This window comes from Coptis chinensis, chromosome 8, assembly GCF_015680905.1.
Source record: "Coptis chinensis isolate HL-2020 chromosome 8, ASM1568090v1, whole genome shotgun sequence".
Classification (NCBI taxonomy): Eukaryota; Viridiplantae; Streptophyta; class Magnoliopsida; order Ranunculales; family Ranunculaceae; genus Coptis; species Coptis chinensis.
The window spans coordinates 5,418,713-5,442,790 of NC_141463.1; the positions used below are offsets into that span (position 1 = coordinate 5,418,713).

The 24,078-nt window shown below is 38.2% G+C and overlaps 2 protein-coding genes and 1 pseudogene across 3 annotated transcripts; 1 reads left to right on the forward strand and 2 right to left on the reverse strand.

Annotated features, from left to right (window-relative positions):
- Positions 1-1,851: 1,851 nt before the first annotated feature.
- On the reverse strand, positions 1,852-2,718 carry LOC147479518 (cullin-1 pseudogene; annotated as a pseudogene).
- A 2,830-nt stretch (positions 2,719-5,548) lies between these two features.
- On the reverse strand, positions 5,549-10,273 carry LOC147479519 (uncharacterized). The gene is made up of 2 exons (XM_086580289.1): positions 9,766-10,273; positions 5,549-5,668 (listed from the first exon to the last, which is right to left on the reverse strand). The coding sequence occupies exons 1-2, from the start codon at positions 10,261-10,263 to the stop codon at positions 5,591-5,593; spliced, it is 576 nt and encodes a 191-aa protein (XP_086436415.1). The 5' UTR covers positions 10,264-10,273; the 3' UTR covers positions 5,549-5,590.
- Positions 10,274-13,326: 3,053 nt separating this feature from the next.
- LOC147479520 (uncharacterized protein At2g37660, chloroplastic-like) lies at positions 13,327-16,679 on the forward strand. 2 transcript variants are annotated; one of them, XM_086580292.1, is made up of 5 exons: positions 13,327-13,464; positions 14,430-14,536; positions 14,627-14,663; positions 14,770-14,895; positions 15,428-16,679. In XM_086580292.1, exons 2-5 carry the CDS (start codon positions 14,477-14,479, stop codon positions 15,439-15,441), a joined length of 237 nt encoding a protein of 78 aa, XP_086436418.1. In that variant the 5' UTR covers positions 13,327-13,464; positions 14,430-14,476; the 3' UTR covers positions 15,442-16,679. The 2 variants fall into 2 exon arrangements, with proteins under 2 accessions (XP_086436418.1, XP_086436417.1); XM_086580291.1 differs by having other exon boundaries at positions 14,770-14,867.
- Positions 16,680-24,078: the final 7,399 nt, after the last annotated feature.

Sequence of the window (24,078 nt, forward strand, 5' to 3'; positions counted from 1 at the left end):
TAATGAATAGATGAGGTTTCCCAATTAGTGTTTAACTAGGAGACCGTCTCTTGTTAAGTCTCATCTTGACTCTTCTAGAAGCCCCATGTTTCCCAAGTCAAATAGGTCTCCTTTATTGACTTAAACAACAGAAAAATATGTTTAGGTTCGGAGTAGTAGTTAGAGCTCCGAGCCTAGTAGTTGAGTTCTTGATTTGGATTTCATAGTTAGGAGTTGGTTATACGAACCTACTACTCCAACTAGTTCCAAAGCCTACGAACCTGTTCCGAACCTAGTAGTTGAGTTTTGGATTTGGAGTTCATAGTTAGGAGTTGGTTATACGAACCTACTACTCCAACTAGTTCCAAAGCCCACGAACCTGCTCTTTTTGTCTCACTTCCGAACCTAGGAAGTAAGAGGATTTGGACTTTAGGTATGTTATGGTACTTTCTACCCACACCAAGACTATATCCAAGCCTTAAGAAGATACTGCCACGTGTTACATATCTATTTGCTAAAATATGCACACACATGTATCATAAAGTACTCTTTAGCAGGATTTGAATTTCTTCCACATTTTTTACCTTCGATATACAGTATTTGCCAAATCTTGAGAATAGTGTCAATGCCATAGATCCATGAATCTATGGACTCGGCCTATGTATAGACGTACCGGGCTTGGACTTTTGCATTTTACTTTAGGTCTAGTCCAATGGGGGCATGCTCTATGGGCATGCTAAAAGGGCCAAATTTGGGTGAAAAGGGATCATTGTTTGCCGTTGTAGTTATCGAGCAAGCTAGCTCCTTGACAAGGTTGTAACTAGACTTATTGTATTTAGGGAAGAACCAACTGGGAATCCAGTGGTTCCTACGTTGCGTACCTACGAACTCTTGGAATCTATATCCGGCGTGGATGAGCATTTAGCAAACATCATCTATTCTCCAATGTTAGACTTAAAAAAGTAAGTTGCAAAATAGAGTAGTAATAGCGCACGGATGGTTACAGTATAACTTGACCATTTGATATTTTAATGCAAACACCAAAAGTTCTCCAAAATTTCGGTAGAATTGGCTCACATGATGAACTCCCCATCTCAAATTCTACTATTTCCTACTTTAAAATTTTCCGTTGCATCTATGTGCTATCACTCTACCCCTACCACCTTTGATTTTGTTGAAATCATTACCACCCATAAGGCCACAACACCAATCACCAATGGTGTCTTAAGCTAAGAAGCCTTCAAGAACAAAACCAATAAAGAGTAGTCTTTGAGAAGCTAAGAAGCTTACAAGGCCATGCCCCTCATGTCGAAAATTTGAAACAGACTTTGCTATTTTACAAGAATTGCGGAATCCTAGTCCACAACCAATATAATGGTGATGGACTGATGACAGAAAGATGCCTAATGCAGGCAGTTGATTGTGCACTGAGTTTCAAATGCGAAACAAAGGTAAAACAACGATGAAGAGAAATTAATATTAGACCAGCCTCTAAAACTTCATGCCTAGGTACTCTCAGGTCTCAGCTGCCCAAAGCACCTTTGATGTCTTCGCTTAAGCTACAAGCATACAAGAGCAATAGTGCAGAATAGCCACTCTACAAAAGTTTAAACTCCTACTTCGTCATTTGGCTTTGATGTCACTTGGCAAAGACAGTTGACAGAGTATATTTCTCAAATAACTAGAAGAATACAGCAAATTAAATTCACAGCATGATGCGATGGAAAAATCAATATACTTGTAAGCATTAAGGTCCAAATTCAATTCGTCCGAAATAAAAATATAATTCAAAGACTATAAATGATGCTAATAAGAAGGCATGATATGAAAAAGCAAAGCAGAAGGTTAGATATGTTATCTCAACTGGCCTTTTCAATCTATCCGTAACGACGAAAAAAGTAAACGAGAGTGTTCATTTTCAAGTTGAGAGCGTTCATTTTCAAGACACTGCCTTGTCTGTAGTTTCACATACAACTGTTGTTGCACTCTCTCCAAAACCTTTTGTTCACTGCTTGAATGCAAGTAACTCAAAACCCTGTCCTTCTCTAATCTCAAACACTCCTCAACCTTCAACATATACAGTTCACAAGAATCTTCTTCAATCCACTTATTCCCCTTGATGCAATAATAAGTAGAAGTGTCATCAAGCAATGCTGCTTCAAAGTCATTTTCATAACAATACATTCCCCCCATCCCCATTTCAACAAAAACATCGGACACATCCTTCAACAATGCTCGATCAATCAGCTCCCCCTCTCGCTCACGGTTAATTAAACAAATTACAACATCTTTAACACTGACTTTGACTTTTTCATACACCAAATCGTGGAAGCAAAGTAGCCCAACATTTTTAAGTGGCTCTAATTTCATCCTAGTAACAAAAAAACGATCTAGGTAATGGAAAAAAGGTATAATCCAATTTAACAAAGTTTTATGATTAGCCCACCTTTTAACCAAGTCTCTCAACGTACATTCACCGTGCTTTTCTTGAATAGATGGTAAAACGATTGAGGCAAAATATGCATCGAACGCCCTATTGTATTGGTCGTAAAGTTGTTGAGAGTAATCATGGGGAGGTCTTTGGGTGCATAATGTGTACACAGTTGTGTATAGTTGCATATATTCTTCTGAATTAAGTGGTAACTCAGGATACCCTTCAAGAATCTTCATCAACTTTGTTATTCCCTTTTCCATTACTCCCCATCCTTCCTCAAATTCAATAATTTTCTTTGTAGACATAATTGAAAACTTGACAAAAAGAAAACTGTTGAAAACAAACCTCTATTGAACAATGAAGCAAGTTGAATACCCAATCTCTCCTATGAAGGACAAATGCCGAATTTCCGTGCTATTACTTCAGTTAAACGGAAACCCTAGGATGTTTTTTAGATTTTAGAGTATGGGCCGTATTAGGACTGGGCTTATAAGATAACGGGTCAGACCTTGATATGAGAAGCACGGGCCCATAAACACCTCAAAAATTAAAACTCAAAAGATGTTTCTATACGGCAGCAGTTTCACCATTTTAATTCTGGATAAGTTCAGGGAACCTATTTATTTATTTATTATTATTATTATTATTATTATTATTATTTTTATTTTTTTTTTTTTTTTTTTTTTTTTTTTTCCTGTACTTTTACATTGTTACATGGAGATATTGGTCCGTTATGCTGGCGGTGCGATATGTCATAGGGCGCGGTATTGGCACCCTACTTTATGAGACTAAAACCTGTTTTAAAAGATATATATCATATATCATTCCGATATATGTCATATATCATCTATTTTTCTCTTTAGAAAATCATATATCATCCAAAGGGGTGCCTATAAAATGGGGTGTCAATACCGCAGCCCTATGTCATATCAAAGACCATTAATACTGAGTAGTTGAGAATGCTCCCAGGTACCCACGTCAGCCCTCCTTTTTTCTCTGAGACTAATGACACATCAGATTTTTTATAAAAAAAAGAATTCCACGTCCTTTTTTACCGATTTCAATTGTTCGTAGCCCAAAATAGTTAAAAACCTCTTTCTATACTATTTTTTCAATTCTACAAAACACTCCCAACTCTCTAAAAAAAAATTCACTTCAAACCCTCTATCTTATTCTTCTCTTCTTCCAAAATTAAACGAGTGTCTTCATTGGCTCAGCTTCTCCAGAATGCCGACGAGCTTATCGAGTCCGTGGAGACATTCATATTTGATTGTGATGGTCGTTTTTCTATATTCTATATAGTTACTAATTTTATCTAAGGTAATTTGGAATTTAGTCCGGTGATGATGATCATGTTTGGCATGCAGGGGTTATATGGAAAGGCGATAGTCTGATCGATGGAGTGCCCCAAACTCTTGATATGCTTCGTTCCAAGGCACGATGGAATTCTCTCTCTCTCCCCCAATAATACTCCGGAAGAATAAATTTTTTTTTCTCCTTTTCTTTATTCAGGGCAAGAGATTAGTATTTGTTACAAACAATTCTACCAAATCTAGGAAACAATACGGAAAAACTGTAACCAAGAACCTAAGACCTTGAACAGATCAGATCCTCTGAAACCTATAAATCAAAGCCACGCAGAGCCACTGTCACTGAATTTGTTCTATAATATATATTTTTTTCCTTTTCTTTGGCGGACATATAGGTCTACGTAATTGGTGAGGATGACATATTGAAAGAGCTTGCACTTGCAGGATTTCAGTATCTTGGTGGTCCGGTATATATCTATTTTGCTAATAAAAGCATAAATGTTTTTCGAATATATTAACAATAGCATGTATTTTAGATCAGAAAGTGGCATCGTGATTTAGTCTTCTATTCTACGTTGCTTACAATAGGATGATTGGACCTTCTCGAAATAAAGAATTTGTTGATGCAGTTCTGAGGTTGCTATAAAGTTAGCAGCCAAACAAACTTTGGAATTCCCTGTTAGTGAGGCAACCCATTCCTTATGCATCTCTTTGCTCTTTTCATTTGTGACTTATTATGTTGATCTCTTAGACCTCTCACTGACATCTTAATTTGAGTCATATAATATCAGTGGGCTATGTATCTTATTAGGCTCCCTTGAATATGTCGCAGATTAAACTCTCTGTTCTTCTCTCAACTGAAGGAAGCGACCAATACAGAGAGTATGACAAAGAAAAAGAATGGGGAAGATTCACTGTAGCGAAAATATGGGGTTCCAAGTTACGGCTTGCTTGGGCTCCAACAAACAACATCTTCGACAAGCAGAAATCGATGGAGAACGATGAGCAAGATTCAGAGTTGAGTAGTTCGTGGTTAGTTTTATGTGAGGGTGGTGGAAAAGGTCGAAGTGGAATTCCAAATTCGCTCTTGCTAGCTCAATTCGATTCCAATTCTCTCTCCCCAAATCCGGTAAGTTATTTATGATGAATTTGCGCCTCACATGTGGTTTTACCGTTTTAACTTGCAAAATTGGATGAATCTTTTGTTCAAATTGCTTGGTGTTTTGAATCCAATGTGTGTGTAATGTGATTAATAATTGAATTATGATCGTGGGATGTTTTTTAGCTCCGTTTCTTTATTCGTATACCGTATAAAATGGCAGTCCATCCATCCTGGGGGAGATGGTGTTATATGTTAATTTCCTAAAAGTTGCAAATCCAAATGACCTATATTTATCCGCATATTCTTCTGTACAATATAGTTTGGAAGTAAAATTTATGAGAGGAGAATTATTAGTAACAACGCTTTCAATATTATCAAGGTTCGTTTTTCTTCTAGCGGCTATGGCAGCTGCACTTATTATTATTTTTTTTGTTAATTATCATATATATATATATATTAATTAGATAGGAAAATTTACATTGTTTACATCCTTTGCTCGAAATGTCCCGAAGCCACAATGGCGGGGTTATTAACCATTCTTGAGGAACAGGGGGGGATTTTCCATAGCAAGCTAACATATGGGCCACTTTGTTTCCGGATCTGTTTATCCACAGAGTACAAAAGAGTTCCTTAGTAGCTAATAGGGCGAGCCTCAATAAGATATTCTTTGAGAAGACCGACCTATATTTACATTCTTCTTTTTTCCAAAAAGTTCTTGGCGGTTTGGGGAGTCAGTTTCCACTTCCATATTCCTATGGTTGAACTTCAAGCTCCATTGGATGGCTCTGAGTATCCCTCTGCTTTCTGCTTCTTCTGCTGTGTTGTCTTTTCCTTGTTCAGTTCCTGCAGCCAAGAACAGACCAGATGAGTCCCTAAGCACATAGCCATATGTTGTGTTCTTTCCTTTTGTGAAAGAAGCATCAACATTTAGTTTAACCCAGTTTGTGTGGGGTGGTTTCCACAAGATCTACTGAACAGTTTTCACTCTTTGTTCCTGCAAGATTAAGGTGCTCTCATTACAGTTAAAGAACCTTTGCATAGCTAAAGACAACTTAAGCATGTTTGGTCTTCTTCGATCATGGTATACCGAGCATCTCTCCGACCATAAAGTCCAATATAAGTGTAAACAGAATTTGGTCCAGAGCTTACGATTGATTGGCCATTCGGGTGGCGGATTATACCAAAAATCTATCCATTGTTTAACATGAAGGTGTGCAAAGTGTACTAATCTTAGATTCCAAGGTGTTAAGAACCAGAGTGCTTTAGTAAAGTGGCATGTCGAGAAGAAGGTGGTGGATAGTTTCTGTTCTTCGCATCCATATGCATAAGATTTGTCAGGTATATGGAACAGCTGGCCAAGGTGATCACGAGTGGGGACTATGTCATAGTAGCACTTCCATGCAAACAGTGTGGCTCTAGGACTATGAATGTTCTGCCAGAAGGCCAAGTTTGTTTTTGATTGTGTTGGCTGTAAGAATTTGGGCCGAGGTGTTGATATAGTGACTTGACTGAGTGTATACCTCTTTTTGTAAGGTTCCATTGGATTTTATCATCAATAGGGGATCTAGGGAGGTAGATTTGTTGGATTGCCATACTGGTATTATGATCAAAGAGATGGTTAAGAATAGGTATGTTCCAAGTCTTAGTGTGATGGTGGATGAGATCTGACACACAAGTGAGAATGGAATTATTGTTGGGGGTGATTGGGACCTTGCCCAATGGTAGTCCAGGTATCCAAGCATCATACCAAATGTCTACATCTAGCCCATTACCAATTTGCCATATAGAGTTATCTCTAATAATAGGGAGAACTGTACACATGCTATACCAAAACCAAGAGGAGTTATGGACAAAGATAGAATGTAAGGCAGAAGTATTGTTGAAATACTTACCTTTCAACTGCTGTGATAAGAAGGAAGATGGATTAGTAATGATATGCCATATTATTCTACTTAAGTGAGCATGATTATCCTGTTCAGTATCTCTGATTCCTAAGCCTCCATTCTTTTTTGATTTGCATATGAATTTCCATGATTTGAGGTACAAAGGGTGTTTTCTGCCTGGGCTCATGCCCCACCAGAAGTCCCTTTGGAGGGCATTGATAGTATTAGTAACTTTATGAGGTAAAAGAAAGGTACTCATGGTATAAACAGGAATGGCTGATGCAATGGATTTAATCAAAACAGTTCGAGCTGCCTGTGAGAGGAGCTTACTTTTCCAGCCAGAGATCCTATTACTAACTTTAGAAATAATACTATTAAAGATCTCTGATTTATTCTGCCCTAAGAACAGAGGAGAGCCAAGGTAATGTTCCCCTATATGAATAGTTCTCATATTGAGCATATGAGTGATGATATATTTCTGATCCTGGGCCATGTTTTTACTAAAATGTATGCCAGATTTTCCATAGTTAATGTCTTGCCCAGTGATCTTACAAAACTGTTTTAAGGCATCAAGAAGCTCAGATGCTTCTTCAAGATTGGCCCGGCAAAAAATGAAAGCATCATCCGCAAAAAGAAGGTGAGAGATAGCAGCACTATTCCTAGAAATTTTTATGCCATGAAGCTTGTTGTCATTAGTCTTCTGATTAAGAATCCTAGAGAGAATCTCCATACAAAGAATAAACAGTATATGAGATAAGGGGTCTCCTTGCCTGAGACCCCTAGAAGACATGAAATGGCCAGTAGGTGTGCCATTAATGATAGGGGAGAAGTGGGGGGAGGTAATGCACTGCCTGACTAGGTGGACAATCTTTTGGTCAAACCCAAGGGAAGAGAGAGTAGAAAGGATAGAGGACCAACAGACTTTGTCAAAGGCTTTGGACATGTCTATTTTGATAGCCATGAGACCAGAAGCTCCTTTTTTTAGCTTAAGGGTATGCATGATCTCATGAGCAAGAATGATGTTATCACTGATCTGCCTTTTAGGCACAAAAGCACTTTGGAAAGGGGATATACAATTTGAGATGGCCTTCTTGAGTCTATTGGATAGAAGTTTGGAAATGATCTTGTAGGATATGTTGCAAAGACTTATAGGACGGAAATCATTACAAGACACAGGGTTTTGACACTTAGGGATCAGGACAATGTTGGTGTGGTTTATGGGAGCAAGAGAATGCCCTTGATTGAAGAAATCGGCAACCATCTGGTGGGTAGAAACCCCAATAATATCCCAAGAGTTATGGTAAAAGATGGCAGGGAAGCCATCAGGCCCAGGTGACTTGAGGCCACCAATGCTAAACACAACATCATGAACTTCTTTCAAATTGACAGATCTGAGTATGTCACTGTTATCTTCAAGCGAGACTTGAGGTGGGAAGAGAAGAGCTAAAGGTTGGAGATCAACAGCACTACTGCTAGTCAAAAGATTCTGGAAGTAAGAAACCACAGTAAGACCAATGTCATGATGATTAGTAACCCAATCTCCTTGAGAGTCTTTAAGGCACTCAATTTTATTGAATTTTCTGTGTCTAAGAGTCTTGATGTGAAAATAACGAGTATTCCTATCCCCTTCCAAAATATCTTTATCTCTAGATCTTTGTTTCCAGATCTTTTCCTCACTTGTAAGTAAAATATCAAGCTCATCAAGAGCCATGTGCTCTAAGTTAACATTCTCTCTAGAGGGTTTTCTAGTTTGAATCTCAGCAATATGATTCTTTAGAAGAGAAATCTTTTTGAAAATATTACCAAAGATGATTCTGTTCCAGACTTTGAGAGCCTTTTTAGTGGAGGATAGATGTTTCCCAAAGGAGAGGTGAGATGGAGTGTTTAAAGGGAGATGTACTCTTTGCCAAGCTTTTGTAATGACATTTGGGTAATCTGGGTGGTCAATCCACATATGGTGGAATTTAAAAGGCTTGTGTGTGTTTTGAAAAGAAGGGTGAGTATTGAGAAGGATTGGAGAGTGGTCAGAAGCAATGATTGGTAAATGGTAGAGAATGGATTCTGGGAAATTTAGGAGCCACTCGGGAGAAGAGAGTGCCCTATCTAGCCTTTGTTGGATGTTGTCCTTGTCAGTTCTTTTATTGGTCCAAGTGTATGGATGCCCTTTGTAGCCTAAATCAATAAGAGCCTAATTTCTAATGATCTCATGGGCAGGGTAACTATCATGGATATCATACTCATTACCTCCTTTTTTGTCTTCTTCAGAGAGAATAACATTCAGGTCTCCTATGATAAGGAGAGGTTTGTCACAGTCCCTAAGATTTCTAATAGAGTCCCAGCTCTTGTCCCTGTGAGTTTTGTAGGGGCTACCATAAAAGAAACACGCAATCCAAGGTGTTGAGTGGGTGCCAAGAGTAATGGAAATGGTTATATGGTGAAAACAGTAATTGAGAACCTTTATATGGATACCATTCTTCCACATGAGACACAAACCCCCGGCAGTATTATTGGATGGAACACAATGATGGTGGGGGTAGTTTAGAGAAGCAGAAAGACTGTACATATAATTACTAGAAGCTTTTGTTTCAAAAAGGAATAAAATATCCGGGTTATCTACATTGATGATGTTGGTAAGGTGACGAACAGTGCCTGGATTAGCACACCCTCTACAATTCCAACTTAGGATCTTCATAAAAACACTACTGGTGACTGATCTGGTCCAGTCACTAACCCCATGGGAAAACATGATTTAAACAGAAAAAAGCAGAATATGATGGTCCTAATAAGTAAGATGTATATATCACTTGAAGAAGAATATATCACTTGAAGAAAAACAACGGCTAAAAAGACAGATTGTTGATTCAGAAGCAGAAAACAGTGGATGTTAAACTTAAAATGGAAACTATAGAAGAGTGTAAGAGATAGGAATAGATGCTGAATATACAAAATGTTACAGTAATTATGAACAGCAATTGTTAACATGGGAGTATTAATAGTGCAAGTGTCAGAGGAGATTATTATAGAAGGAAATTGAGAGCTTGAGTGGATGTGGATTACCTGGTTGGTGGAGTTAATAGTAGTATCCTCATATTGTGCATAAGATCCAGACATATCTATTCCCAGTTCCAGATGCTCAAAGATGGGAATGTTTGGTGGACTAGCTTCAATCAAGGAATTTTCCATAATTTCGACAGTGAGATTGATGGGTGTCTGCATGTGGAGGTGGGTGGCGTCTTCAATGATATGAGATGGTAGTGGGATATTGGCTTGAATCTCAGTTTGTGGAGTTACTTGTTCAGGTCCCCCAATTAAATTGCCCCTAACAGAGTGGAGTATGATGCCTTGTGACAGGAGAATTTGGTTGAAAGTTGGGTTAGAGATCATGTCCCAAACCGATTGAAGAGTGGGTTCAGTATCAAGACGAGAAGTAGGTGGTGGAATGGGCATATGTGATTGAGTATCAGTTTGGCTTTCATATGAGGAGCAATCTAGGATATCTTCATTTGGTGGAATATAAGGAATCCATGGGTAGTAAGGGATTGGTTCTGAAACCATCAGTGGCCGGTAGGGGTGTCTCTTTTTGCCGAATTTCCGATTTTTCCGAAATCCGACCCGAAATTGGTCTGGCTTTGGGTGTAGTTTTCATGGGCCGATTTTCCGATTTTCTGATTTCCGAAAATTCCGAAAAAAAATTGGATCGGATTTGGATATAATTCTAAAATTCGATCCGATCCGAAAATTCCGATATTATTGCCAATTTATTCCGAAAATATATACTTCTCCCACTATCCACTTGATTAGATCTCGACCGTTCATTCATTTTCTAGTTTTTTACTTCCAAAAACAAAACAAAAACATAACCTAGCCGCTACTTCCCCATTTGAATTGGACTACTCTACTTCGTCATTACAATTCCGCGTCCGCCATAACAACAATGATATGAAAAAAAAATGACATTGAGGGCGTATAATGACTTCCGGACCAATCCAAAAAGCCAAATTCCAATAGATAGAATATTATGTAAAAATACTTTGAGTCCAAGACCATAATCCATTATTTATCGCATTAACTTCACGCTTTAATTTCCACACACCTAAAAAAGATTGAAACATTACAAATACCCGACCTCAATAGAATGCAATGCTTGCTATTACTATTGGTGGTCAGAGGTTCTTTTTTTTCGATTTTTCTTAGATCATTTGTTTGAATGAAAATGGGTTTTCTCGATAAACAAGTCGCGTTGTTGTTGGTACACGTTGGTGTTGTGGGCATGATTTTCTCTCCCTACAATGAACATTGGACGTATGATATTCCAAAATAATTGAAAGTAAAGAGATCTTTGAAAATTTACCAAGTATTCCGAAATTTCCGAGTTATTCCGAAATTTCCGAAAGTTCCGAAATTGGAAATATATTTTGAATCCGAAAAAAAATTGGATCGGATTTGGCTAGCATATTAGGTTCCGAATTTTTTTTGGAAAAATTCCGAAGGAGGTTAATCCGATCCGATCCGATCCGAAGTCACCCCTATCAGTGGGTGATGATTAATTGGTGATGATTCTCGTGGTGAGGACACAGCCTTCCTCTTTTTGGGTGGTTTGTCTGAGGATTCCACCCATTTTCCTTTTCCTCGTGATTTCCTACGAGATAAGGGTTTGATAAGCTGTGGTTGATCCGGAGAATCCAATGTTTGGTCTGTTTGTGTTACTGCAGATGGACTGGTTGGTGGGGAGTTAAGAATGGTTGGTGGGGAGTTAAGAGGCGTCATATATGGGATTGGGCTTGTTTTCGGGGTTGTGGGTGGGTATTTGATCGGGTCAGGGCGCCGGTTTCGTTTAGAAAGGATGTTTGGCCGAACAGATCTGGGTAGGACACGTGTCTTGTTTTCTTTCATGGGGTCAGAAATATTTTGGTTGTTGGATCCAGACCCCACCAGTACACGTTCTGGTGTTGGTTCTTCCAGGTTAGGGTTGTTTGGTATTAGAATGGTGGCTGTACCTCCAAACAGTGCCAAAAGATGAACCCTTTCTTCTTCAGTTGCATTCTCATGAATAACAGGGGGTTGGATGATGTTCTCAGTCCTTTGAGGAATTATCGGGTCTTCCGGTTCGATCATCATGATAGCCATTGCTTCCGTATTTGCTGGGACAATAGTAGTACAGTTGTACGTGTCGTGTCCAAGTTTGAAGCAGTTTCTGCAGTTGTGGTATGGGAGACCAATTTAATGGAAAGAGATCCAGACCGACCCATGATCCACAGTTTGGACTAGTCGTCCTTGTCGTAGTGGATGGTTGAGATCAACCTCTACCCTTGCTCGGAAACCATCAGCATCCCTTGGCTCATTATCTGCCGGAAAGACTTGGAGGACCCTACCAGCTGCGGTAGCGATTCTTTCAATGAAGAGAGGGAGTTGGTGTTCCAGATGTAGCCCTTCAAAAGTGATCCACAAAGGTGTGGTGTCGAATCTTGTTTGATTAGGCACTTGATCTGGGGAGAAAGGTTTCAATACCAGAAGGTATCCCAGCATCTGCCATGGTTGGTGTCTTAGAATCTTGATTTTATCAGATTCTTTTTCAAACCTTAGAATGAAAAGATTTCCTTGAACCACCACAATATCCAGCTTTTTCTTCAACTTCCATTTTTGACGGATTGCATTCAGAATTTCATTTGGATTTTGCTCTACGTCAGTGAGGAGGCGACCTATCAAAGATGTGATCCATCGGGCTTGGGACTGTATCAAAAGACTTCTCGGAAGATCCATTACTATGTTTTTTTCTCTACTATCTGCTTCTGTGTTTCCCAGATAAAGAGACTGTGAGAGTGTATGAACTAGACCGTCCATACTATATAGAGTTCCTCTGTGGTAGGAATACTTATGTAGATATTTTTTTGGATCTTCCTGTAGAATCTGTAGATATTTTTTTGGATCTTCCTGTATATTTTGTAGATCTTCATGTGGATTCTCCTGCATGGCAATGATCAGACTTTTTGTACAGAAGATTGAGTGTGGATAATTACACTTGGTAGAATGATGAGTGGTTGCACTGTTGAATTTAATATTTGGGTTTTTGGTGTGCGGTGGTGTTCTGTATGGGGGGGCAAGATGTGACCGACCAGGTGCTTTTATGGTTTCTCTGGAAAGATATTTGTTGTCCGGATTGTTGGTGTGACTGATTCTTTGATCTTCTGTAAACAGGGAGTTAGATATATCTTGATGGATCTTATAGACAATAGGAGGAACCATCTGCACAAAATCAACAAAGGATTTGCCTTGACAGACAATTAGAATAGCATAGTAAAGTATGAGTAGAACTAAATGAGACAGACAGAATACAATTATTGGATAATAGGAGACCTTGATATGTCGAACAATAACTAGGCCATTCAGAACGTTGCGTGATAGAAGGAAAAAGACCGGAAGACTTAGAACTGTTGAGACAAAGGAGGAAGGTAGAAAAGACACTTCAAAATAAGAATACATATTGATTCCATGACTGAGACCTTGACTGGTTCTGATCTCTGTTGAATCAACATTTGATTCTTTCAGAATTTGATAGTGTATATCCATCCACTTTTGGACATCATTCCAGACGAATATCTTATTATCCTTAATCATTTCTGCATACCCACTGTTCAAGCCTGGATCTGACCTGGATCTGACCTGAATACTTGCAACACGGTACACCTTTACTCTCCACTTGATTACGCTACAGAGAAGGACGACACCACCACCAAAAAACCAACAAGTGATTCAAAAGTAACAATTTTTTCCTCTCTCTATTCCAGATTTACAGCTGTCTCTTTTTTTTAGTTATATTAATTTAATCTGATGTCGTAACTAGGGTTTGTATTACTGTTTGGGTGAATTGGGGAATCGTTTTAGTCTCACTTTGCATTTATGATGTGTTAACTTCAGTTGCCGTTTTAGTTGTATAGATTGGGCAAAATCAGGTTCCACTTTTAGAAAACGTCTCAGAAGTGGTCTAGCAAATGGAAATGACAAACCTTCTCTATTGGAAAACTTTCATATGGTTTGGTTTAGCATGTAACCTAAAAAGTGAGTTAGGAATATTAAGAGACAGTTTCTTGGTTTGCTGGTTTTCCCACTTTTTCACCAAGTCATCCACTGCTTGACTGCATGAGTATGACCAACACACCAAAATCCTACAAAGTGAAAATCTACCAAGAATCCCAAGTCCAAATAGTTAATACAATATATAATAGACAGAAGAAGGAACACTTCACTGATGTATCCCAAGTCCAAGTAATTTCAACCGACCTTTTATATGTATCTTATTTTTTCAACAGTACTAGAAGAATAACTTACTGAAAGAAACTTTAAGAAAGGCGTACACATGAAGTTTCAGAAGAACAAACAAAGCATCTCTGTGTACATAAAGGAACATGTTGTCACTGTGTTATGGCCTATGAGTACAATTTGCCATCAGAAATATACACAATAATTAAACCAAAGGGCATTCGTAGAAAATTCCAGTGTTGCTATACCACCTTGATTCCACAATATGATAGAGTAATGTCAAAATTAAATTATGGCTCACGCCCAATTTTAGGAACTGTTCGCGTAACAATAAGAAAAAAGGAAAAAATAAAAATACCTTTCGGTCAAAACTCAAAACCCCACCCCCCACCTTTACCAAAAAAAATTATTTATCTTCTCTCCTCCTGACTCAAGAACCCCTTGATTTCAAATTACATGCTCAGGATTTCAGTGGATCGCGGTGAAGAACTCATATTCTTATTAGGAGGGTATGACGGGAATTCATTTCTATCTGCTGTGGATTGTTATTCACCTTCTAAAGACATTGCAGGTAACTATTGTGTAGCTGTACTTATCTATACATCAAACTTTTATTTTATTTTTCATCAACTCATAATGAATTGAAATTTTGGCTTTGTAGGATGACTGGATTGGACAGAAGAATCAAATAGATTCAGGTGAGTACTTCTCTTTCCTTAATTATTGTCTTTATTTTTTTCTCTCTCTCTTTTGTTTTAGAGCAGAGGGCAATGTTTTGTTGAATAATATGATACTCTTATGCAGCTAAAGCAGCAGGAGTAAAACAGATTGTTTTGGTTGGATCTATGGGTGGGACTAATCCTAATCATCCTTTGAACAGCATTGGTAATGCGAATATACTGGTAGGCGATTCATTTGTACTTCTGAAAGGTACATCTTTTGCTGTTTGGTAGCTATGCTTTTCTAAGTTTGAAATTCCAAGTGACTGTCTGAAATATTGGCTCGGATATCCTTAGACACCCTGTGTTTACTCCACCTATAAATATGGAGTCGTTTTCATTTAGATATGAAAAACCTTATTTTAGTTTTTATAATGAAGATATAAAATAGAATTGAAAGGATTGTGTACACTAAATATGTGTGTTAGTATAATTTGGGCTAATGGCTTTGATGAATGGTATTGTTTCTATACCAGACTCGCAAGACTGATTTGTTTATCTAACTATACACAAGTGAAACAATAATTTAAATATAAGGTCAATTTTCTTAAAGTTGTAGAAGTGTAAAAGTTGAAAGTTATAATTTGCGCTTAGAGTATGGTATTGTAAACAATAATTTCGCCATAGTGGTGACTACGTGGTGTTAACAAAATTATATTGGAAGTGACTAAAGTACTTTTTTTATTAATTATTATTATTTTATTTTCTAATTCTATATTACACTCATTTTATAATTGTACCAGATATGCGTGGTTGATGGAAGCAAAGGTGATGGCAAAAAAAATAAAGAAAAGGAATAAGAAAGCTCATTTTAGCAGTGGAATCGATTTGAACACCATACCGCACGAAGAAGAAGAGATAGATGAAAGGGTTGATGAGAATACACATAAGAAACGACAAAACAGGTTGAAGAAGTCGGCACAGACCAAAGGCCGTGGTGCCAAGTCATAGAAGAATATAGAGGAGCCTCCCAATTCCAGTGTGACCTCTTCGAAATCCACCGAGAATGAAAAAGATAATCTTGAAGACATGCCAAAGGCCACAACTGATTGCAAACATACAACTGAACCAGATGTTGATATCCCTTTGCCTCAGGGCATCAATTTAGCAACTATAGATGAGATTCAGTTACCTGTTGAGGATAGGGGTGGGAATTTGGCCCTAACGACCCTAACCCGGCCCTGACCGACCCGACCCTAAGCCCTATAAAACCCTCACAACTAAAGCCCTCACAGAGTTTAGGGTAGGGCCGACCCGACCCTAAGGCCTTCTAGGGCAGGGCTAGGGCTAAGGTTCTGAAACATAGGCCCGACCCTAATTCAGCCCTAACCAAGCCTTAGTTATAGTTTCACATTTTCACTATAAATACACGTACCATAATTGTCCAACCCTTTGTTAAATATTTTAAATTAAAATAACATTGTCTTTTGTAATTTATTACTTACACCCAAGAGTACTTTCAATAACTTGTTTTATATAACAAAAACTTGTCAACCTATCTAGCAGCCATGAAGAACAATGAGTATTAGCCTAATAAAAAAATAAGACTTTATTCCTTTGATCATCAAATCAAAGTCTAGAACTTATTATTCTCAATTTATTTTCCCATTTACTTCTTATAAATTATATTTTTATTCACATCCAAGCCAAGTCTAGAACTAAAGGTTTTCGTCTATACCATTAAAGCGAAATACAGAGCAGAAATTTGTAACACAGAAACCAAAAAAACAACCTTTGTCTGAAAAATGGCATTTGTAAAACGAAGAAAATATATAGGCCCGGCCCTAAAACCCGGCCCTAAAGCCTTTAAAGAGGGCTTAGGGTAGGGTCAAGGCTTAAGATTTAGACTTGTGACCCGGCCCGACCCGACCCTATGCTGACTTTAGGGCCGGGCCGACCCGACCTTAATATCTAAAGGGCTTTTAAATATTTAGGGCCGGGCTAGCCCGACCCGGCCCATTGCCCACCCCTAGTTGAGGATGTTGGACCTGCCTAGTTTTTAGAATTTTGCAGTGCTTTTGAGATGGGTGCCTCAAATGATTTTTCTCTTTTACTATTATTTTGCATGTCATATTGAGACAAGCACCCCAAAGAAATCAATGAATGGAATGATACACAAATTGATCTACTTTTGTGTCATTTATACCGTTATAATATGATTATCCCGAGATTGCATTTACGTTAGTCTTTTTCGGTCCCAAGATATGGGTGAAAAAAATAATAATACTCAAGGTGCTAATGTATGTTCCAGTCATCTGCAAACAGGGAAAATACAATTGTAGTATTTTTGTAAGATTACTTTAAGAGTTATGTTAAACAGGAAGTGTGAACGGAGAGATCATAAAATAAGTATAATGTTAAGTAGGTCTGGCTTAGTATTTGTGGATTATTGAATCAGAATACACACCACTTTGTGCTTGCAAGTTGCAACCTACTAAGCTTGATCTTGAATCCACTGATAATGTAAGAATTCAATGGATGGAGAACAATATACAGATTTAGTGGCCCTCATTATGTGGTTTGATCGTTTTGAATGTCACACTTTTCCAGAATTTGTGACTAGGGAGTAGATATTGGAGAAGTGAATCCCAAAATGGACATTGTGTCTTTTACTTGGTTGGATTATTTAATAGTCTCGCTTATATTGATGTATGTGTCTAAAGTTTAAACCTGTTCATACGTTTTATAAGTATAGAGTGTATATTGATGTATGTGTCTAAAGTTTAAACCCGTTAATACGTTTTATAAGTATAGTTTGTAGACATTATCTTTACAAGAGCTTATATGGCATGTACTGTAGTTGATCATGGAGTGTCAACAGTACCATGGAATGTTTTTTTTTTTTTTTATAACCAGTACCTTAACACAGGTTTAGGTAGTATTATTATATATGAGCTACTTGGGATCTATCAATAATAAAAAACCTTAATCTTCTTCTTAATTCTTAACAATATGAACTTCTATGCTTTTATTGAGTTTTAAAATTAGTCGAAAGTATTTTGAATTGTAGACAATAGTATTTAATTTCTCTCAAGGATGCATTTTGGACACACTAATCTGACAAACGATTGAGTTACCAACTGAAGAAGTTGGAAGTGTCTCCCTCCTCCAGAGGGGGTGGTGGTGAGGTTCAGTGAGGAGTCCTAGAGTTGGTGCTTAGCAAGGCGTCTGTATAAATTGAACATAACCGTACTTGATTGTTGGATGCAACATTTAAGTTTTTATTGATCTTAGAGAAATGCATTTAGGGATATAAATGTTCAATTTCTTTTGAATATTGGATTTTGACTCAGTAGCTAAGAATGTACATATATTAGATATTCAAGTAGACTTTCGACTATTGAATTGTTAGCTATCAATGTAGCAGGCCCGGCCAACAAAATCCTAATCTCCAATTTACATCTAATTTGGAATCAGAATTTACTTAAGTATTCTTCACTTTCTTTGGTATCGACTATAATATCACTATACTGTCTCTTTTTCTACTACACAACATTAAACGTACTCCTACAAAATTTTGAACTATCAATACTGTTCTTGGAAATTTTATTTTTTACACATTGTTTATGCTATGTGCTAGGAAACTGGGTGAGACCAAGTCAGTACTCAAGGATCATGTTTTTGCCATGTATAAGCGATGTCCTATAATTTTTCCTCTTGCGTCTTCAAACTAGAAGTCTAAAACTATCAGTACTTAATACGTACTCTATTGTATATAGACTACTCCCTACTAAAGGGGAGTTTGTAAACCTAGAAATAAAACTCTTCGCCAAAACCGTTAAAAAAAAATTAGAAAAATATAAATCATTCAAACAAAATATGCAATGAATCATTAGCTATAAATATATATATATTATTTATTCAAGTAGACTTTAGGTTTTTGAGTCATTAGCTATCTATGTAGCAAGTCCGACTATAGGCCGGGCCAAATGGCTAGTGTCACACAAATTGTTGGTTATAAATGTCTAATGTGTAACAAATACCCACCTCTAAAGCTCACCGGTACTTTTTTCCACCCATTAATCCACCATGCCTCCTACCTTTGCGTTGGGAGGATACTGGACTAGTGGTACAACAGGTCAACCCCTATGGTAAATGCTTTATATTCAAGTTCTGGTCTTTCCAGTCATTGATACTTCATCGATCTAGTCAAACATCTAGTGCCAAATTTTATTATAACTTCACGTTGGATAATTGTGTGATCTTCTAACAACCCATTTGGGGTAATTCACAAATAGAAAGTCTTACGAATGAAAATTTACCAGTTGAAATACAAGAGTTTGCAAAAATTAAAGTTTACAATGAATTCAAAGTTCAGGCACATGTAACATCTTGAGAAATCAAGATGAGATAGTGAGAAGAGATTAACAGAACAGCAAGATGACCGTCTTTCTTAAATGTTGGGGTCCCTCACTCCCTCTTTTAGATTAGCGATTAGCTCCTCATAGAATGTAAAGCTTGTGATGGCAAAGCATGATTAACCAAAGTACGAAAAACAACCTCGCATGCTAAACCAGAACAAACCCCCAGTAGCAACTGCAAAAACAGCTGCTGCACCGAGCCCATATCGAAGATCCCACTAGCAGCACCAGAAGCAATGCCCCAATTGATTGAGTCCTCTTTCTTCCGGAGATTAACCATACAACCCTCAAAACTAGCAATGAAACCACACAACAGGACACTGTACATGGGTCCGCCAAGATGGTGCCTGCCCAACGAACTCCTAAAACGAGAAGTGTCTTTGGGAAGATTCTGTCGACAGGCCTTCGTGATCCAACCATATCCCAAGCCAAACGCAGCAGCACAATCTGTTCTCGTACCAATTTGTCCAAGTGTTCGATGTGGACAAGGTTTAGGAGAAGGTTCTTTAGTAGCCATTGTTTGCTCAGAAGCTGGACTAGCTAGATAGTTCTTCACTTCTTTTAGTTCTTTGTCAAGGTTGTGTTATAATCAATAAGAAGAAACCAACCTTCGGTGTTTATAAATTATAACCACTGGGTTCTGGGAAAGATCAATAATTTATGGGTTTGGTGAAATGGTCAATGTAAAACCTCAAAAGCCTGTGTCACCAGCAAAAATATAACCATATGTGGCAAACAGCAAAAGTTTTTCAGAAATTTGGTGGTTGTTTTTCTGGAAAATTTTGACGGATTTTGTGTTGTATGTAGATAAAAGAAACTTATATAAGACAAGGACAGAATAACAGGTAATAACCAAGGCGCTGGATTAGGTCATTTCTTAAGGAAAGATTTCGCCCCTTCCAATGGTGCGAAAGGCAACAAGCATGGCTCTTCCTCACGAGATTCAATGGTTAACGCCAGCCTAACTTTGCACTAGAAATAGACTACCCTCTAGAACAGCAATATAACTCTCCTCGGGCGGCCGGAAGAAGAGAAAAGAAGAAGATTGAAGCAATCAAAGACTTATCCGCTTTCGTGTAGGTAATAGAAGGGTGTATCACGACTTCAACTTCAAGCTATTTGGTGTGTATGGAGGAGCACGACTTGTCTTCTCTCTCTCAATATAGAAGCAAGCAGCACTATATACACGAAGTCTCTCTTCCGTGGTCTCTCTCTCTCTCTCTCGATCAATCCCCTCTAATGAACATAGCTGTGTTTATATAGAGGCATGACTGAATCATAGATGGAGAAGGACACCTCTTTAATTCGGTTTCACAAAACCTAATCAAAGTAGAACTTTAGCTTAGCCGAAACTTGCTGCAAAAGCAAAAACAAGTTTAGGCAATTGATAATCCACTACCCACTAGTCAAACAGCCCAAGCCCAAGCCCACGCCACGCATTACCCACTTCGGCCGTCCGGGCGGGCGGAAGGCGGCAGTGTGGCTTTTGGGTGAGTCCTCCTCCTAACACAAAAGCCTTTGTACCCTAAGGGCACGCCTTATGTTAGAGGTTCACCTCAAATACCTCACTTGCTAGTGGTGGCTCATCAATGGGGACTAAACAACACACAAGTATTTGAAATACACATGAAGATTCCAACAATCCCCACTATTTCAAAATACTTATAGTCCCCCACTATTTTGGAATAGGATATTACAAAAGAAATGGGTTAACGAAATGCCGAGAGAATCGAAAAACCAATGCATAAGATATCGGGTGCTTTTCGGGCTTGAACTACCATAGGGTAACATGTCTTATAATACGCGAAAGTGGTGGATTAAAAATCTTTGAACCAACATTCCCTTGTAGTAAAATAGAGGACATGCACCCACATTGCTCTTTCATTATATGCCCTGCTCAAGGTGTTGCGCTTTTTGGCCTCTTTGCGCTTACGTGTTAAGTGAATGCTCTGTAGTATTTGCCTCAATACCCATAAGAACCCCACCCAGGTTCTACATTCACGTGAGGTGGATATCCATCAAGTGTACATAGCGCTTAAAATACACTATCTCATAAAAAAATGGACTATGGATTCCATTAAGAGTAAAATAACTCATCCTTTTCTCATTGCTATTCAAGTTATACAAAGTATACAAAAATGCTATCTAGTCATAGGGTGGGACGCCTCAAATAAAGACAATAGCATACCGGGAGCGACTAGGTGACTTGTTTTTCCCTTTGAACCTACTTCATGGGATCTCCAATCACATAGGTGGGTTGCCGCTGTCGCCCTCTATCTAAAGGCAAAAGTCCCATCCCCTCGACGTGAACCACTTGTCTCCCCGTTAAGTGGCTTTTGTCGAGGATCGGCCAAATTTAACTCGACCTCACATAATCTAGAGCCACAACTCCAGATTCCAAAGAAATGCTTTATAGACCGTAGTCTCGCATTTAATATGCCTGCTTTTCCCATTATACAATTTGCTTTTTGCCTTTGCTATTGCGGCCCGACAAATACAATGCATAGGTACACCGAGAGGCGGTTTTGTACCAATAGGAAGATCTCGCCAAGAGGTTTCTAAGCCACTTTCGGCAAGACTTGCTTTATCTAAAGCAATAAGCTCGGACTCCATGGTTGAGCGAGCTATCAAGGTCTGCTTAGAAGATTTCCAAGCGATCGCACCTCCACCTAGTGAAAAATATAACCACTAGTGGACTTGATATCATGAGAATCGATATCCAGTTTGCATCACAATAACCCTCTATCACGGTGGAGTTTGTCTAAACCTTATGCCGTAATTCATTGTTCCTCTCAAGTACTTGGCTAATCTCTCTAACGACTCCAATGTTCCGACTAGGACAATGAGTGTATCTCGCTTAGCCTCGCTAACTGCATAAGCAATGTCGTCTAGTGCAATTCATCAAGTACATGAGACTACCAATAATTTGGGCATATCTAGATCGAAGTACACCATGTTGAGCATTTTTCTCAAGTTCACTATTTGCCTCATAAGGTGTCGACACAAAGCTTACTATCATAAAAGTTAAACTTCTTCAAAACTTCTCAACATAATGCTCTTGTGAAAGCGTATAGCCATCATCGCTTTTACGATGATTTTGATTCCAAGAATCACATCGCCTTCTCCCAAATCCTTCATTTCAAATTGGGAGGATAAAACATCTTGGTGTTTCTCACAACATCAAGGCTAGGACTCATGATTAACATGTCATCCACATATAGACAGATAATCACATATGAATTCACATCAAAAGATTTGAAGTAAATACATTTATCAGCATCATTTATGTGATATCCATTAGACATCATGACATTGTCAAACTTTTCATGCCATTGTTTTGGCTTGTTTCAACCCATATAAAGACTTAACTAACTTGCATACCTTATGCTCATTCCCCTAAGACTATCAGACCCAGTCGCATCATATATATTTCTTCATCAAGATCACCATTCAAAAATGCAGTTTTTACATCCATTTGATGAATAAATAAATTATGAATAGCAGCTAGAGCCATTAGAACTCTTATAGAAGAAATCCTAGTTACAGGAGCATAAGTATCAAAATAGTCAATGCCTTTTCTTCCGAGAACCCCTTGACTACAAGTCTAGCCTTGTATTTCTCAATGGAACCATCTAGTTTCAATTTCTTTTTGAAGATCCACTTGTAACGATAGGGTTTACCCGTGAGGTAGATCAACTATCTCCCATGTGTGATTAGCTATAATCGAATCTAGTTCTGGAGTGTATAGCATCCTTCCGAAAAGGAGCATCTCGAGAACTGATTGCCTCATTATACGTCACAGGATCATCATCAAGAAGAAATGTGTAAAAGTCATCACCAAAATTGGTGGATTTTCTGTCTCTTTTACTCTTCCGAATTTCTTGTTCAGAACAACAATCAACAGTTCTAGGTCCCAATTTTCTCTTTTTAGGTTCGTTCACAAGAACCTTAGCAAGACACCCCCACATTTTTAAGTATGTCAGGGTAGGTACATGACCTTTCCATAACTCATATGGTGTCTTATTCCCTGTTTTCTTGTTAGGTATCCTATTCTCAGATATGGCAAGCGGATAGGATTGCTTCCCCACAAGTTCAGTGGAAGCTCCGTAACTTACAAGCATAGCATTCATCATCTCTTTTAGTGTTCTGTTTTTTACGCTCGCTACTCCATTAGACTCAGGAGAGTATGGTGGAGTAGTCTCATGAATAATGCCACTCTTGTCACAAAAGTCCCGGAAGGGGTTAGACTCATATTCTCCACCCCTATCGCATCAAGTCTCTTAATCTTACAGCTTAAGTGGTTTTCAACTTCACTTTGTACTTGAGAAACATCTCACCTGCCATGCTTGTGTCTAAGTAAATATACCATGGTGTACCTAGAGAAGTCATCTATGAATGTAATATAATAAAACTTCCCCCCTCTAGACATGGTACTTCTGAATTCACCCAAATCCGTATGAATAAGAGTTAGTAATCCAGTTTTATCTCTAGACACAGTTCTACAGGGTTTCTTCGTGGCTTTAGTCTCAGCACATATTTCACATTTATCATTAGAAAAATCAGAAATATTAGACAATAAACCACATGCTTTCATCCTTTTCATATACTGAACATTCACATGTCCTAGTCTACCATGCCATATATTAAAAGAGTCAAGCAAATAAGGTATGATTCATTCTTATTAATAATAATGTTGTCAAGTACATTCAACATGAAAAGACCACTGTTATTACAATAACCTTTACCAACAAAACCCTCATTCTTTGTCAGAACAAACTTGTCACTCTCAAAAGTCACCTTGACGCCAGCTTTTCCCAGTAGAGACACAGAAATCAGATTCTGACGAATCTCAGGAACATGAAGAACATTACTAAGTGAAAGGGTTTTCCCTGAAGTTAACTTCAGAAGAACCTTGCCTGTTCCCTCAACAGGAACAGACCTAGAGTCACCCATATAGACCTTTTCATCTTTCACTAGTATGTAATCTGAGAAGGCTTCAACATCACCACATACGCATGGTGGCACCGAAATCT